The 17,577-nt window shown below is 47.6% G+C and overlaps 1 protein-coding gene across 1 annotated transcript; it reads right to left on the bottom strand.

Moving 5' to 3' along the window:
* Nucleotides 1-4,000: 4,000 nt before the first annotated feature.
* CRYAA (crystallin alpha A) lies at nt 4,001-6,528 on the bottom strand. The gene is made up of 3 exons (XM_009959760.2): nt 6,340-6,528; nt 5,282-5,404; nt 4,001-4,210 (listed from the first exon to the last, which is right to left on the bottom strand). The coding sequence occupies exons 1-3, from the start codon at nt 6,526-6,528 to the stop codon at nt 4,001-4,003; spliced, it is 522 nt and encodes a 173-aa protein (XP_009958062.1).
* Nucleotides 6,529-17,577: the final 11,049 nt, after the last annotated feature.

Here is a 17,577-nt window from a genome sequence, read left to right on the forward strand (position 1 = left end):
GAGAGAGCTGTGTGAACACTGTGTGCCTTCTCCCAAAAAAAGGATGAGGGAGGTCCTCCTTAACCCACTGTCAAGAGAGGCAACAAAGGGAGAGCCCTGGCCCGAGATGCTCAAGGACAGGTTCCCGTCAGGTTGGATCCTGCCAGCCCTTGCTCCCAGCTTTCTCTTGGAGAAAATGGGATACCAGGGTACCTTGCCCAAGCAGTGCAACGCCAAGCAGGGGAGGGGGCAGGTACAGCAGCAGGAGCTGCTGCTGTCCCCCACATCACTGCCACCACCACTGGGTCACTGGGGCCTGTGGAGGGGGGGGAATTGCTTGGAGGAGGATGCATGCCCGTGGACCACTGTCTGGTGCATCCCTCTCAGGACCATTTAACAATTTCTCTGGAGGGGAAGCTCCAGTCATTTCTGCTTTGCTATAGGCAAGCAAGTTTAGCACTCTGACTGGAAACGGACAGCAGGTAATAAAAATGTAGAGCAATAAGGATGAACAGTCACGCTGAGCAGAAACCCCTGGTTACAGGCCACCCTATATCAAACTGCCCAGACACTGGAAGGTGCCTTCAGTGCCCCGTAGGCAGGGTCCTTCGCTGACTTTCTCTCTGTGATAAAATCATCAACTGAGTTTCTAACCAAAAAACTTCCAAGAAATTTTGTTAATCCTTGAACAGTGTTAGCAACATTTTATTAACAGGTGAATTTGCATAGAAAGCTGCGGTGAAGAGCTCCTCTTTGAAACCGTGATCATAGACAAGACTTTCTCTAAAGAAAAATTAATCTTAGCAAAGGGAAACAATAATTTTTGCAGAGCCAAGTGCACAGAAGAGGAGTAGTATCTCAGAATATGTGACTAGGAAGACTTTGGGCTTGAGAAATGTGAAGTATTTTGCGTGACATAGACACTAATAAGCAGGGAGGTGTTATGGCCTATGCTCAAGCTCTTCCGTGGGCAGACAAATCCCTCAGGACCAAGGAAGCTCTGGGCATGGGGACAGGCAGGGGAGTCTTCAGCAACTTATTTCCCCCTGCCCTACTCTAAACAACACCAGCTGCTCGGCGGGTGCTCACACAGAGGCTTTTAACAGCCGCTCATGTTTTTAATTAGCTGATGGATTGCAAAGGGCTTCAAAATCAGCCCTTCTCAGAGCAGTGGGACAGTCGAGGGCTAGTGTCCCCAGGATTTGCCCCAAAAGCAAGGGGCTGCACTGGTCCTTCAGCACCCGCTGCATTGCAGCACCAGAGCCACTGCAAGAATCGCTGCCCCCTCTGCACTGCTCCCAGCTTGCCCCGGACCTCCCTTGCTTTCCTACCATCCAGACAGAAAAAGGGACCTAAAACTGGTTCAACTGTCATTTCGTCAGACAGACAGACAGACACACTGCTCAGACACCTGCAGGTAACGTCTGCATGCAGACGACGCTCCAAATATGTTTCCCTATTTTTATGTCTCTGAGAGGTTTGATTGGGATCTAAATGTTTGTGTCTGGGTTTGGGGTTTTTTTCCTCCTGGCTTTGCTGAGTTTGTGCCAAGGAGAAGACGGATGTCAGCACACAGAGGGTAGATGCCTCTGAGGGGAAAGGAGCGGAGGCCGGGGGCCATTAGCACCAGGCAAAGCAGCAAGAGGCAGCTTCTGTTAAAATGCCTTTTCCCCGCTGGTAGTAATGGCTCGCTCCTGGTATGAAATTGCCCTTTCCCCCAAACGCGCTCCTTCACGCCTCTCCCCTGGAGATGAAAATGCAACAGGCTGCACATTTATTGGTAGAAAGCTTTGGAATTGCCTAATAATTAATCTCAGTAAAAAATAGCTTTGAAATAGTGTCAGATGCCGAGGGGATCCCTTGCTTTCTAATTACCAGAGAGTAATCTCCCTCCTTTACCTCTCACCCCTGCTTCTGCAGCACTTCCCCCCTCCTGCAGCCTTACCCTTCTCCCTGGCTTTCCCCCAGCCACCCTGTTCCTGGCAGACACGGCCACAGATGCTGTGATGTTGGTCCCAGTAACAGTCCCAGCACCCCTGGCCTCAGGGGGTTCAGGCTGGGGACAGGGCTGAGCCCCGGGGCACACTCACTTTCTCCAGATAAGGGGCAATGTCCTCACTCCTGAATCCCAGCTTTCCCTGGGTTTTGGCCTAGATGTGGCAGAAGAAAGTGCTTTTTAATTTAAATAGGCCCAGAGCTTCTGTGTTTATGGCTGACATTAATATTTAAACCCACGCCATGTGAAAAAAACCCTGCACGTATTTTCTCTCTCTTTCACAGCTAATCATCAGCAAAGGGGAGGAGGTTGGCGGGCTCATGTTTTTGGCAGAGCAAACACTCTTTCTCCAGCTGTCCTCACTTCCCAGTGAGGGCATGGAGCTGTGCTCTTTCCTGGGAAAGATGTGATTGTTTTGTTGTTGCTCTGCCTTGTTTTGTAGGCGTGATCCGGGAGCACCCAGAGACATGTTGATTGAGACAAACTTGTCTGCTCCCAGGGAAGCAGTGACTTTCTCTTCTTAGGACCCAAGGTGGACCTCAGAAGCTTCACCTCACATTGCATGTCTTGGATGTGAAGTTCTCTACCGAGAGGAAAAGCAGTCACTGTCCAAGCTGATTTTACCTATGGGCTTAATTATGGGAATGAGGCGTTATCAGTGATGATACGCCTGTCCTAAACACCCCAGATTTCCATCTGTGTGGAAAGCTATTTGAGCCAAGTATGACTGCTGAAACCTCCAGTCTCGATCGCTCACATCTATGCGGGTTTGGGAGCCATGGGTTTCATGCATGGTAATTGCAGGGGGAGCTAGTACCTACACCCCACCCCCTCTGCCATCAAACAGCTTTAATCATTCATTTCAGATGAATCCTTCACATTGTACCATGCAAATGAGGTCTGCATTGCCATCTTTACTGACACAGTGAACTCAAGAAACGGCATGGTTGTTGAGCTGTTGAATCTTTTTCTTTTTTTGATCCTTTTGTTTTGCTTGCATGGAGGATAACAGGAACATGAAAGAAAGGGCAAGTCATCATCACGAAATGTACTTCCCGCAGTGGAAAGCACGTCCTCCAAGCGGTGTTAGGCACCACGCTAACCTTTCAACTTCAAAAGCCTCAGAAAGGAACAAATGAAACCCCCAAAGCCAATTGCGTGTTTCCTATATCTCTTTATTCACCGCCACTGACCGCGTTCTCAGATTGAGTGCCAGATACCAGTGGAAGAGGTGGAGCTACCCTAGAATTACAGCGAGAGCAAGGAAGATGGTGTGTTACGCACAGGCTGGGGAGAGCTGGCTGGGGATGTGAAGCCTCTGCACAGCGGTGAGCCCCCCTCTCTCCCTCGAGGGCCTACTGAGACAGTGGAAAGACATGCTTGTCCTGCTGTCAGTTGTCCCTAAGGGAAACGACAGGGTAGTGGTGTGAACAGATACACTTAAACACTTTGCTGAAGAAAAAATCTATGTTGCAACCCCCGAAGGAAAGATGATGTTATTTCTTCTGCGGTTGCAAGGAACTCGTGGCACGTTCATCACATGTATGCAGGATCTCAGGTGTGGGGCTTGGCTCTGTCGGTTGTTTTTTTTAAGAGTAACCAGTTTAACTCTGCCTGGGGCAGAGCAAGTCTGCAGGGCTTTTTGCCTGCTCCAAGCCTCGCCTCAAGACTTGGTGCACCAGGAGTCAGTGTTACTTGTGCACTCCCTCCTACCTGATGGTGGTCATGGACTACAGCACCGGACGAAGACCCTTTCAGCAAGTACAACAGTGTGGCAGCACGCGCCATCCATGCCATCCCCACAGCACAGCTTGCAGGTTTAAGCTTCAAAGTCCACCAGCCGCTCACCCAGCCCCTCGTCCCATCCAAGGGAAAGGGAAAAAAAAAACCAACAAACCAAAACAACAAAGGGGGGGGGGAACCAACAAAATAAACCCCTCTAGATATTCACTGATATCTATGCAATGGCTCTGGGAATGAGACCTGCAGACGGTGTCAGCCTGCGTACCGCAGCAGCAGGCAGGCTTAGGAGGAAGGCGCAGAGGTGGGCTTCTCCTCGCGGGACACGGGGATGGGCCGCTCGCCGTGGCTGGCGTCCATGTTGGAGGGGACCTTGGGACCCGAGAAGGTCAGCATGCCATCGTTGGACAGGGAGCAGGTGATGGCAGCCTGGTCCACATTGGCGGGCAGGCGGTACCGGCGGTGAAATTCGCGGGAGATGTAGCCGTGGTCATCCTGAGAGGCAGTGGGGAAAGGGGGGAAGGCCCGTCAGAAACCCCCTGGGCACCACGTTGTGCCTCCCTCCACCCAACCCCACAGCTCCACTGGAGGGGGTCCACGTTCGCTCTGGCTTATCGTGACACTGTATCACCAGGCACATCTTTGCTTTTTATTCTATATTACAGGTTTGTAGGGGCAGGTGTCCCCCTCTGATGTCCCTGAAGCTGCAAGAGCTGAGAAGAGCAGCAGGGTGTGATTTTGGCCGTATTATAGATTGGATTTGATTTGGACAGGGGCCCTCAGATTTCAAAGGATGCTTGGAGACAAAGTCTGTGGTTCTGGGAAGGTAAAAGCAATGCGCGTGTGTGCGCCCATGTATTTCCTTACTAGGCAGCAATGCTGTGTCAGCCAAAGTACACAATCCTGGCCCCCTTTTTTTTTTTGGCCAAAAGAATGAGAAATGATTTTTTTTTTTAAGTCGTCCATGAAAATATCTGCTCTCTTCCTCTGGAAAAAATAACTATATTAAAAAATGCATACTGTTTCCAGGCTAGAGCTTTGTCTGGCCAAAAAAGTATATGAGAAGAATTAAACCCCTGCTGGTATAATTCACTTTTCGACCCCCACAGATATTTCCATGACATACGTGTTAAAAGTTTCCAAGCCTGAGGCATTCAGTTGTTTTTCTTTTGTTTTGTTTGCTCTTGCTTTTCTCTCCCAGATCAGCATATGAAAACTCTGTTTTCACTAACGGTTCTGGCTTATGAAAACTCAGCCATGCTTCGGCAGCGCCAGATGATGTTCTTTGTCTGGTCCAGTGTTATTAGTGAACAATGGACATCGTCATCTGACGGTTATGGAAGATGATGATTGAAAATAAACAAAAGAGGAGTGGATTAGCTCGTTATTGTCAGATATCGCGTTAGGGCTCTATGGGAAAAGGCCATGCCAATAATGGAATCAATAAATAACTCCTTCTTCTGGCATATTCTTTTTTTTTTTTTCCTTCAGCTGAGGACCGTTGGAAAGAAAGAAAATGAAGCTCGACTCCCCAGTTGCTCCACCATCACCGTTACTTCCACTTACCTGTCTTTCACTGTGCTTGCCATGGATTTCCACAAAGTCATCGATAATCTTCACACTCAGGTCTTCAGGAGAGAAGTGTTTTACATCCAGCATGATTGTAAACTTGTCCCGGTCAGACCTCACCTGAAACAAACATTGTTACACAGTAAGACCCAAGCTCTAAGTGCAGAGGCAGTGCCAGTGTCGTGGCAGCTTAAAAGCCGGAGAGGGAGTGGTCTGGCAGCGGCACAGTTTCTCCTGTAACCATGGGTCTTCTTCCCATTGCAGGGACCAAGGCACACCAGCAGCATCTGCGCCATTGCTACTGCTCTGGGGAGAGGCATTTCTTCTCACCACTACTCTTGTGCCGGGGACCCCTTTGCACTCAGTGATCTGTCAGATGCACTGGGCATCTGTGCTCAGCAGCAAGAGGGGATGGAAACCAGTGTAACATTCTCTGATAGCACGCATCTCGTCCTTTCAGCAATTTATAGTTTCTTTATGGTCTTAGCTTTGGGAGGAAACCAGCAAGAGAGGTCTAGAGAGAGCAGTGGTGTCCCTGAGCTTCGGACCACAGCCCCCACAGCTACACATTCCTCCTACACACTGCCTTTGGAAAATTGCTCCTGGGTCCTCCAGAACAGGCTTGCAAAAACCACCAAGCTCCTGCGGCAGAGGAGGGGGCTGGAGAAAGCTCCTGCTTGGCAGGATCCTCTCCCATGCCGAGCTGCCCTTGCAGGCTCTTACTCTGGGAGCAGCCTAGCTCTTCCCTCGCCATACAGCCAGTGGGTGCGAGGGCAGCAAAGACAGCCTTTTATGTGTCAGAAACAACCTTCAGGAGCCAAAAGGGTTTCTGTTTCTCGAAGGGAAGCCTTCTCCCCAGCAAGGGTTTCCCTCCATGCCCAAGAAGGGGCGGGTAGGCTGTGCTTGGCGGTGGGATGGAGGTCCTCCTCGCCCCTTGCACCCCAGTACGGGGCTACGGCTGCCAGCCCCTGCCAGTGAGCCGCAGGTGGGGACAAGCAGGCAGAGGCATAAGGGGGCAGAAGAAGGAAAAGGAGAGGAAGCCAAAGGGCCCTTACCTCTGAAATGCCCGACTCCAGCACGCTGCGGAAGAGGGACTGCCTGTAGTAGGGGCTGATAGTGGAAGAGAACAAAGGCAGGAGATCATACTCGAGAAGACCCTCTCCGAAAAACTGGTCGAACAAACGGCTTGGAATGAGGGGTCCCAGAGCACGCTTGAACCAGGGGTGCTGGATGGTAATGTCCATGCTTGCTGCTGCTGCGACCTGTGGCTGCAAGGGGAGAACAGTGGAGACAGTGCAGCTGCTGGGGAGACAGCGATGCCTTGGCTGGACTGCGCAGTGCAGCCCCAGGGAAGCTCCCCCTATATATACCGGTCTCGCAGAATGAAGGCATTAGTGGGATTTCTCTGGAAAGACATGATCTCATGATGGAGGCAACATGGTCAGCAGAAATGCGGAGACTGACCTGGAAATGACAGTCTGGTTGGAATCAGTGCCAGATCTCCCGGAGGGACAATGCCAGGCAGCAGGCTGAGAGACACGGGATGCCCAGGAGTACTGGCAGGTCCTCTACAGGATCAATCAGGCTAAACAGGACACCCTGGTGGGCATCTCAAGGATGCTTGTGAAGGGGGTCTGCTCTGCGGGTCTTTGTAACCCACCCTCAGCTTTTCATTAATTTGCTTCTCTTTCTGCCCCTCCTTGAAACAGAGACACAAGGTCTCTTCCAAATAAATGAAACGGCTTTCTTCCAAGTGAGGAAGAAGCATTTGATTCAGGTTGAAGAAAGGGAAACTTTTTTGTGACATGCTATAAAGTGTCTCTGCCACTTGAGAAGGGCCTGATGTGGAGATCCTGGCAGGGCTGGCAAGGAGGCAGGACTAAAGCACGATGCAGAGCATGAACATGGGTTTGAAAAAACATAAACTTACAACAAGAAAATACTTTGGCAAAAGAAAGAAGAAAAAATAAGTTTAGTCACTGACCATAACAGCAGTCCCAAAGATGTTCTTGAGAGTGTCCTTGTTTTGACTTAGGAGCGTTGCAGGAGATTCCTTTATCTCCCAGTGTCACAACACAGATCCTTCTTAACACACATTTCTGGTTAAGGCTATTTTGCATTTCTATTTCACTCAAAGCCGCCTCGAAGGGTTTGTCCACCATCCTGGACGGACTGGGAAATGGGCACACGGACAGCCCACTGCGGGTGAAGCAAGCTCTGCCAGAGAGCTGAGGTGGCTGGGCAGCAAAAGGGCAGCGAGGCTGCCCGGCTCCAAAGCAAGGCTCAGCACGAGGCCATGGCAACAGCCAAAACTCCATTTCTGCTGGAGCCAGCGATGTAGGAACTGCATCCTAGAGGCCTTCTGGACAGCAGAAGCACCTATGTCAGGAGACTTCTGTTTCTCAGCACCTTTTGCAGTCAGTGAAGAGTGAGGGGGAGAGAGGAGAGGGCACCTCCAAAATGCACTTCAGAGCTGAGGAGCTGAATCATCCTCTCATGGTGCCAGAGACTAAAGAAACTTAGGGTGGCTGAGATCCTGGCATCAGTGCTTCGGGAGAAATGGGATCAACCCAGGCCAGAAAAGCTAAATTCAGAAAAGCACTGAGGCAAAGTGACATTCAGTTGAGCATTGCCTGGCATCTAGGCACCACGTGGTCTTGGAAAGTCCTTGGCCTTGTCTCCTACACATGACCCCTCCACATGCAGTGCATGGAGGCAGGCAAGGAAAAGAGGGAACCAGAGGATCCCGCTTCTGTTACAGAGACTTTCCTTCATGGAAAGCAAAAGGTTGAGTTGAAAAAACACCTAAAAGGGCAGTACAGACTGCTAAGGAGACAGACAAGAGTTTAGGTTCAATCTCACATAGTGCCAGCAAGAAAAGGCCCTGTGGTCTGCTCATGGCTCTCAGGCATAAAGGCTTTTCTAAAATTAGGTGTCAAAATGAGATCAATCCCTCCTCAAGACATGGAAAAAAACCACAACAGACAGACCTAACCCCCTATTCAGTCCCATTGTCCCAAATCTGTCATTTTGCTCGAGAAAATAAAGGGAAGGCAAACAAGAGTCATAAAGCGCTACCAAGATTTTTCTTCAAGAGCTCTATGAGATTTGAGCCTTTGCACCAGTAGAGAAGAAAATCCCTCCTCAGCCACCCAGTACCAGAGACCTCCTAACCTGTATTTAACCAAATGGCAGCAGTGTCCTGATACATGCAGAATGAAAGGAGATACAAATCCCAAGGCACTCACTGGAGCACACAAAGCAAATGATTTATTTGTCTGATAGAGGAGGTGGGAACTGTGCCCTGACACAGAAAGTGAGACAGATTTGGGGGTCTGACACACCATTTGGGCCCCAGCCATGCATGAGGGGTGGATGCAATCCCTGCAGTGTCTTGGGAACATCACCTTCGTGTTTCCCAGAGCAGGGGTTATGCCAGGAGCACTGGGAGCAATGCATACAATGGCAGGCTCCTCTCTGGGCACCTTTCAGTCTTTAAGACACTGCCAAAACCTTGAGGTCTGACCTCCAGCGTGTTCCCCAAGAAGGAACAGGGGTGGATTATTGCGGTGGAGAGGAAGAAGGGAGCCCAAGCAGGCTGTACCTTTCTCAGCAACACTGACAAGCAGCACATTGGTGCTCTTATTTAGGTCCCAGGAATGCAGCTGCTTGCCTACACACCACCACTTATCTCACAGGGAAGCCCGACAAAATCCATCATCTACCCACGGCCTGAAGCTTGCTCCAGGATCGGAGCATGTGTATGTTCATCATGTGATCAGAGCACCCCATATGTTCATCAGGATGATGGGAATGGGCTGTTGAGAGAAAAGTGACAAATACGTCTTCATCTAATTTTCATCTAAGATTATGTATATTACCACACACTGAAATACTTGAAAAGCAAAAGCCAACATTATTGTTTTATGTCTTTAGTTTCTTCTGGACCAATATTTTCATGGCTCTCCCTAGAAATAACCACATCCATGTTTTGTCTTTGACCAACATTTTTGTCTTTTACGGGCAAAATATTTCACTGATATACAAATTTCATTTACAGAAGTTTTTTTCTGATACAGATTTGCACTGCCTGCAAGCCTCTGGGCAACAAGTAATCTCCTGAGACTCACCACATCTAACTTCTGATGGTCTAAAACCTAGGTGTCCGGTCCAAATGAGTTGTCCAGGCTCCCTGTCCAGTCAGTGGAGACAGCCAGATGCCTCCAGATGGCTCACATTATAAGGTAGGTGGGTAGGAAAGGTGAAATGAGACACCTTTCAGCAGCGCCTGTATCTTGACTGACTACGGAGGGAGCCTGGACAGCTGCCTTAGAAGAGGCAATTCTAATTCTAATCTCCTTCTGGACAAGCAGAGCTGGGGAGATGAATCCCATCCAGTGGGAATTCGGTATTAAGAGAAGAAAGCAATCATTTTGTACCTGTTCAGGGGACCAGACTTCTCACAGGATGCACAACATTTGTGCATCATTATCGCCTACTGAGCAAAAGCAGTGAGATTTGTTGGTGCTCCTATAAAAGGAAGAAAAACAACTGCATATGCTCATGAACGCACCCAAAAGCAATGCATTGAAGGCAGGTTTTCCCAAAGCCTCATTGCAAATTTAGAATGCAAGCCCAACTCAAAAGGTCTTCCAGTAGGATCTCCTGCCTGGCTTACCTTTAAAAGAATCCCTTCCTAAACTATCATGCATAATTGACAGAACATGAGACATTTAGTAAAGGATGTTGCCCAGGACAAGCTGCAGAAATCCTAGATCATGTTTCTGAGTAAAGCAGACATCAGTGATCAAGCATAGCCCTTGCTTGTATTTAGCTGCTATTAGTTTGTCCGCATGACTGACTCTCATCTGCCAATTTCTAGGTGAGTCCAGCACTGTTTCCAATGCCCCTGCCAAGCTCTGTACAATCCCAATGTGAAAAGAAAAGCAAGTATTTAAGTGACTGGTCAGGTGTAACTTTGGAGGGTTTGTATGTGATTCTGAAGTGCTAATATAACTGAGATTACTGTTTCCAACTGGCGTGTTGCAGCCCCAGGAGAGCCAAGAAAGGCAACCCCTCTGCTCTGATCTGCTTGTCCTCTCGAGTCGAGTTGCACCCTGCAGAGGGTGGAACTCTTCACATAGTTTGTATAGAAAACAGGAATGAGTTCCAGTGCTTTTTCTTTTGAATAGACCTGAAAAACCAAAAAGGTATGACTGTACTCATTTAGATGATCCTCTGCATTTAGATGCAAGCTGCTTGGTGACAATATAAGGGAGTGAATAATCTCTGCCAATATTTAATGATAAAACCATTGCAGCATGCCAATCAAACTAAATTTTCGCTTTGGAGGAACATTTCTATGAGGTGCAAAAAGGAGTTCATGACAGCCACACTGAGCTAGGGCAGGTAATAATGTGATTTTGTTGCAAGTTTTCTTCCTAGTAATCTTGCAGTGGTGGAAAATACTACATAATGTGCGTGAGGGAGCTGGTGAGTGGGAAAAAATGATCATGCTTTTCTTAATCTTACATAGACCTAGCTTTGGAAAGGATGCAAGAAATCGACAGAAATCAGTATGCAAGCAGTCAAGCTAGAAGGGCAGGCTCACTAGGGAGCCAGCATTACCAGTTCTGGCACCTGAGCTGCTATAAGAACTTACTAAAAGCTCTCCCTAGAAATGAACAGAGAGCATTTATTTCTTTCTTTTTAAGGGAAGAGTCCTTTCTTTAGAGGACTCATTTCCTGCTCCTCCAAACACCCAGGGCAGTGCCATGGTCAGGAGCTCCAAACCTTTCTAACATGTCTGACCTGGGATGCTGCTGGAGGAAGGAGCAACTATAACTGCAGATAGACTCATTTTCCTCTGCACTCAACCCCCACCAAATACCATGGAAAGCACTAAAGTAGTGATTTCTGTCTGAATGCTGTTGATATCTTGCTAAAGTTTATAATGGATGGGAGGAGGCGAGGCCATGTTGTCAGTGTAGTTTGCGCACCATGCTTAACTGTGGTTGGGGCTGCAGGGCTAACGCAACGGGAGGGCTGATATGAGAGAAGGCAGGTGTTATATTCTTTTTTTATTAGATGAAGAAGTATCTCTTGTTAAAAGCCAAGAGAACACTTCAAAACCCCTATTTGAGGATAGTTCATAGCAAGAAAGAAGCCAGTTAGTGGGAGGGTTGCTACATGCTGAGCACCTTTGAAAATCAGGCCATGTATTAAGAAGTTTAAATAGACATCTAGGAGCCTAAATTTCAGCAAGTGTATTAAAAACAAACAAACAAATAACCCAACCTTGGCTTGCCTTTTCTTTTAAGAGAGATCAGCATGTCCCTAGAGAGCTCTGCAAATTCCCATGCCTCCCAAACAGCCACCAGCGGCTCAGCTGGGAGCAGATGAGCAACCCCCTGCGCTCCAGCAGCTCATCATAGCTCTCCCTTCCCTCACCTCTGCACCTCTTGCTTAACGAACGGTCAACCGCTGTACCACCAGTTTTGTCCCAGGTTGTCCCCACTCTTGCTCACAATAGTTTTTGTCCCACAGGGACCATGGTTGCAAAGTTGCTGAAGACTGGAGCCAGGGAGAGAGCGATCACAGAGAGGACAAGTTGTGGAAGTGGCATTTCTAGTTTTCTACCTAAAACATAATCTTTGCCCCACTGTTTTGAGGCACAATCCTGTTTTATTGCTGGCCTTTGGGATTCTTTTCCTACTCCAACATCTCCATCCCTACTTTAGAGGGATGTGGCAATTTTTATTTTCTGGCTTATAGCGATCCACAATCAGATTTACTATTCATCTCTATACTGGAAAAGTTAAATATCCACTCTCCTTATACAAAGACTGATATTTATTTTATCTAAAGAATTAATATAATACCAACAGTCTGCCTTGGTGCAGCCAAAGAGGCTTAAAAAATTACTAGCAATCCCTTTTTTCCACCTCAGAGCCCACATCCTAAACACTGAACAAATCCTATCAGTGTTTAGGGCACATAACATCATTGTTGTCAAATCAATGGTGAATTTACGTGCTGTTAATCCTTGGCATTGATTCAAACAAGCTCAGCAAGTTTTAGCAGCACAATGCATTTTATGTTTTCATCAATGGATTTGCATAGGGAATGAGAGATGCTTTTTGCTTCCCAGTCTGCAGCAGTATGCCCAGAGAGTGGGAGATGCGAGGAGAGCATCTAGCACGCCCAGAGAGCAGGAGAACTGGAACCGGAGCTGTTTGGAAATTTACAGCTGCGAAGCAATGGTGCTTCTCCCCACCTGTAGATCTCAGAGCACTTTCCAGATGGGGTAAGTATCATCATGGTGACTGGGAACAACAAGTAAAATGACTTCTCACTCAGAAAGGCAAAGGTACAATTTGAGCCCTTTTCACTCCCCTAGACTTTTCCGTGAATAAAACTACCTCTCTTGCAACTGCACAGAGCTTGCTGCCGAGAGTCCCTCTGCCTTGCAACCAGATCTCATCTCCATGAGCTTTCCATGGCCCCTCTTCCTGCAGTATAAAATATTCCCTTTTCTCTGGAAATTACACCCATTTTTTTTCAGAGCAGACAATTTGAGAACGTAGGGTTGTTTTGTGACATGATGTTTATTCATCTAAATAATATGCTAAGTGATGTAGCAGTTTGAGGAATTAAAACCTTGACTATTTTTCAGAGGAAAGGAGAAATTATGTTCATTGGTTTTTTGGTATGAACCTCTAGCAAATAAATACATGAATAAATAAATAAATAAATAAATAAGATATACTTTTGGACTGAGACCTCTTTTAAAAAAATTAAAATAAAATAAAATTAAAACCCGCTATATGGTTCTTTGATTTTATAAAATATTTTTTTTTTCTTCCAGTGCTCTTGACAGTTTAGATGTGAGTTTTTCCTGCATGGTCAACATGAGCATTCCTGCATTGAGCAGATCATCCTATAGAGCCTATAGCAGAGTGATCCTATAGATTTTTTTTTCTCCAAAGGATCAATACCCAGCCTCTGCACTGGGAAGGTATGGCATACAGGGAGGAGCAGGGCTATCACACGGAATGCTCAGCCATGGATATTCACTTGGCAAATAGGCAATGTGGAAGGCTTGAGAAGCAGACAAGACTAGGGGCAGTGTCTGGAGAGGGGGAAAAGAGATTGCAGGAGGGGTTAGCCAGGAAGAAACATGGCTTTATCTGCTGGTCCAGGGAAACTGAACAAGTGGTGCTGATGTAGTGGGGAAGGAGAGGCAGGAGCAGGAGGTCTGTGGGAGCACTGGAAGAAGACTGGAAGAGATGAGATGACATCACGGAAGGAGGGTGGTCTAACCAGGACAAGCAGCTCCGTAAGGGACATTCTGCAAACCCTGCAGCCATTTGGTAATCCTGCAGTGAACCACACCATCCTGGTTTGAGTCTGTCTTTCACTGTCTGAGCAGGGCTTGGCAGGAAAGCACTAGACACTGAAGGGAAATGTCATTGTACGAATTGTTAAACCACCTAGGAAAACTCCAAAAATTGCCTAATCACAGGCAATGCAGCAGTAGCTGTCTAGTGCTCAGGTGTAACCTGGCACTGGGAATTGAGATGTTTCTTGGTGCTAGAGAGACCGTGGAGACTGGCTGACAGAGAAGACAGGAGGTGGACAGGACAAGAAGGCACATCAGATCTAAATGGGACACTGATGAAAGGGGGTTTGGGCAGGCAAATCGTATTATTGATTCAGGTTAGAGAGTGAGACGTATTGAGAGACCTGTTGGTACTACAGAAGCTGAAACCAACATGATTCTCCGCCAGGTCCTGTGTGTACACACGCTACCTGTATAAGTAGGTTATTTAAAATTAACCTAGATAACCTACCGTGATTGCACAATACAAACAGCATCCAGATACTCCTGCAGGGAGCACGTCCTTTAGCAGGCAGCCTCTCTGAACCTCCACCGGGTTCAGAAGTACCCGTGCAGCACCAGAGGATCTGCAAATCTCCCTGTGCTGAGAAGAAACACAAAATAATCACAGCTTTCATCTGCCTCAAAGGGATCCACTCTCTTTATCCAGCAGCCTAACTGAGAGCGAAAAAGCTAGCTCGATGGCCTAACGATCCCCGTCCCTTACGCCTGGATGCCAGATGAGTCTGTTACGGTGGCAGCTGTCTGGTGACTTGGAGAATTTATTTTTACAGTAGCTCGGTGATGGGAACCTTAGAAAAAAACATCACTTGGCAAAGAAAGACCCTAATGAACAATTTGTCTAAGCTGCTCCCAAATCCTCTTGCTGGATTTATGTGCGCTCATGTGAGGATGAGCATTAGTATGAGGGTGGTGGAGGTTAGTGGCAAAAAGATTAGCGCGATAGGCTGGCGAGCAAAATGCTGAGACGGGCTCCGCGTGCGTCACTGTGTGCGCGCACTAACAGCGCCAAGGCCTGCTCTCAGCCGTCCTTCTCAGCTGTTACGCACCGCAGGTTTATGGCTGCTTTGCATCACCAGAGGAGGGGAAGGAGGGAAGGAGTCAGTATGAGCCAGCAATCCCCTCGATGGCTCTTACGATCTTGCAAGATAAATAGAGCACACAGGCCGGGGACTGGAGCACACTCCTGGGGAGACAACCACAAACTAAGGGATAATCAAGGTGAAGAGCATCACATTTCCCAGACTTTAACCCACAGGAAAGTGTTATGCTCAGGCACAGCAGATGGGATAAGACTTCAGATGGTTGATGCAGCGACCGTGGCTCTGCTGTGTATAATTAAGTTTAAATGATAAAGATCATCACAGCATCTCCAGTCTAAAACAATCCCTCTTTTCCCTTTCTTTGTTCTTCTCCCCAGATGCCTTATGCATCTTGTCAAAAGGTCATAGCTGGGGGACCAAATACGGTAAGGGAAAACAAGCCAACAGAAAAATCCCCATTGCAGCTGTTGAGTAAAATAAATAAAGGAATACGGTATGTTACAGCTGGGAAGAGTGGTGCAGAGGAGGGAAGTTGCAGCTGTGGGTGCAGTAACAGGAGGGAAATTTAGAGTAATCGTTTTTACATGCAGGGCCCTGAAACTAAACTTACAGCATGCAAACACAAAAGTCCTTGCATAACATTTCTCACTTATGAGGGTGACACAATGACCTGTAGATTACAGAGCAGCTTTTCAGTGACCCCGTGAGGATTCTCTCAGTTATAAAGGTTTAAGCAATGCACTTTATGAGCAGCTGTGAATGTAGGAGAGTGGTTCTGGAGGATTCATATAGCATTCGGGCAGATGAGCAAATAAAAATTTGCATGAAGTAACGTTGACCGATGCTTGGTGTTCTTTCTCCACCTACTGCACGACAAGAGAAATGCTCTACAGCCTCACAGCTACCTGAGAAGTAACTCTCTTCTAGTGCCATGCACTGTTTTGCCACTGACTGAGTGCGTCCCACCTTCTTTCCTCACTCCGAAGTCTTGTCCAGCTCTCCTCTCTGACTCCCCAGTTTTATTCACCGAGATACCTCTGTGTATTTCTGTGCTGCTGAGTGGTTAAAACCTTCCGTCAGTGCTGTTCAGTCCTCCTCTGGGCCTGTGTTGTTTTACAGTCCCGTTCCTCGGTACCTAAAATGTTGTTTCCAAGAGCTGTTTGCTCTTCACAACACCGCCGCAAATAGCAGGCCACCATCCTCTGAAGGGCATGAAGACTTGACTGCTTTTATTGCCCTGTTGTGGCCATCCTCTCTCAGTGTCCCAGCCTATGCTGGAAGCTGGCTCCCACCCCAGGGATGACCTGAGGATAAGAGGGGTAAGAGAAAGAGGGCAGACACTACATCTTCCCCTGGGGTAACAAAATGTGGTGCTGGGGGCTCTATCAGCCCTGCTTCTCTTCTAGGATGGGCAGCACTTCACAGCTGGGAAGGTTTTGCCTGCAAGGAGACATTCAGACATTGGTACTAGTTACCCTGGAAAAGGAAAAAGCTGAACCAGGCACAACCGTGTTGTCTATAGTACTGGACCTGCTTACTGCCCACCGTGCTGCCCCCAGAAGAAGTGTAAAGAAAGCATCCACAGAGGTCAAAGGGATGTCTTCTGATGGGGAAAGTATTCCCAAGAACCTCACAACTCAGCCTCGCATGCAGCACCCTTTCCCCTGCTCTTCCAACCCACACCGCTAACACCAGCCATCACATCAGTTCCTGCTCTCTTGCACTGCTTTCTTCTGGAATTGGGGTTTTTCTTTTTTCTAAAGAGTTTCAAGAGGCTGCAACTGTGAATGGACCAGTCATTCAGCCACCGTGCACTCCTGCACCTGTGCCACTTCATTTCAATGTCCTGCCCTGATCCAGAGGCCTGGGTTATCTTGACCTGCAAGGATCCATCTTGGTTGAAGAAGTAAACAATCAGCAAATTCAATACTTGCTGTAACCAATAAAAGCATGAAAAAAGATGGGCATATTTCTTTAAGAAAATGAGGTCAGCCTTCCTGAAAACTGCTCCAGTCATTTGGGATTCCCAGCGCCTGAGAATTTCAGGCCATGTAAGTAAAAGTGCAGCCCTTGTAAGGCCATGTAATAAATGTCTTCATACAAAGCAGAAGAGGCTGTGCCCTGAAAAAAAATGCCCTTCTTCAGCGAATGTTATAGCAAGCGTTTTGACACGGCCACTCCATGGCTTACCGCAGTTGGCAAGTGCTTTTTATCTCCAGAAACTGTAGCGCCGGCAATTTTTCCAGTGTGTTCACCGCATATCAGAAGCAATGTACAGTCTTCGGTTGAGATCACAATATGTTCTTCATCCATTTGGCATCTATTCCCATAGGTTGCCACACTGCAGAGTTGGCTTTTCCTTTACAAAGCACGGGGGCAAAACATGCTCTAGGGTCTCAAAATTTGTGGCACGCTGGAAGGGGTTGAGCAGGGTCGTTGTTACCATTCCCAGTCACATATAAAAGACTTTTTTGAACCTCTGAAAAGCACGAACACCCAAACTGCCTACAAGATGACCTAATTTAGTCAGGAATCTCATCTATCCCATCAGCGTCCTCTATCAATGTTATTCTCTACATAAGGGACAGACATAGGTGCTAGTTTTCAAATGAGCTCAGCTTTCATTTCTACCCTTAAACCAGGATCTGATTTTCAAAGTGTTCATCTTCCAGCTCAATCTGGGCCACAGACAACCAGATTTTCCCAAGCAGTCCCCAGGCAACGTGCCATGTTCTTCATTAGGAGAATGAAGCCTGGCCCAGATAGGCAAGAGGAGGGAAGCGGTGTTGTCAGTCAAACAAAAGAATGTGCAAAGGAAAGAGCTGAGGTTTCACAAGTGCTGCTGCCTA

Source organism: Leptosomus discolor, chromosome 1, assembly GCF_034619465.1.
Source record: "Leptosomus discolor isolate bLepDis1 chromosome 1, bLepDis1.hap2, whole genome shotgun sequence".
Classification (NCBI taxonomy): Eukaryota; Metazoa; Chordata; class Aves; order Leptosomiformes; family Leptosomidae; genus Leptosomus; species Leptosomus discolor.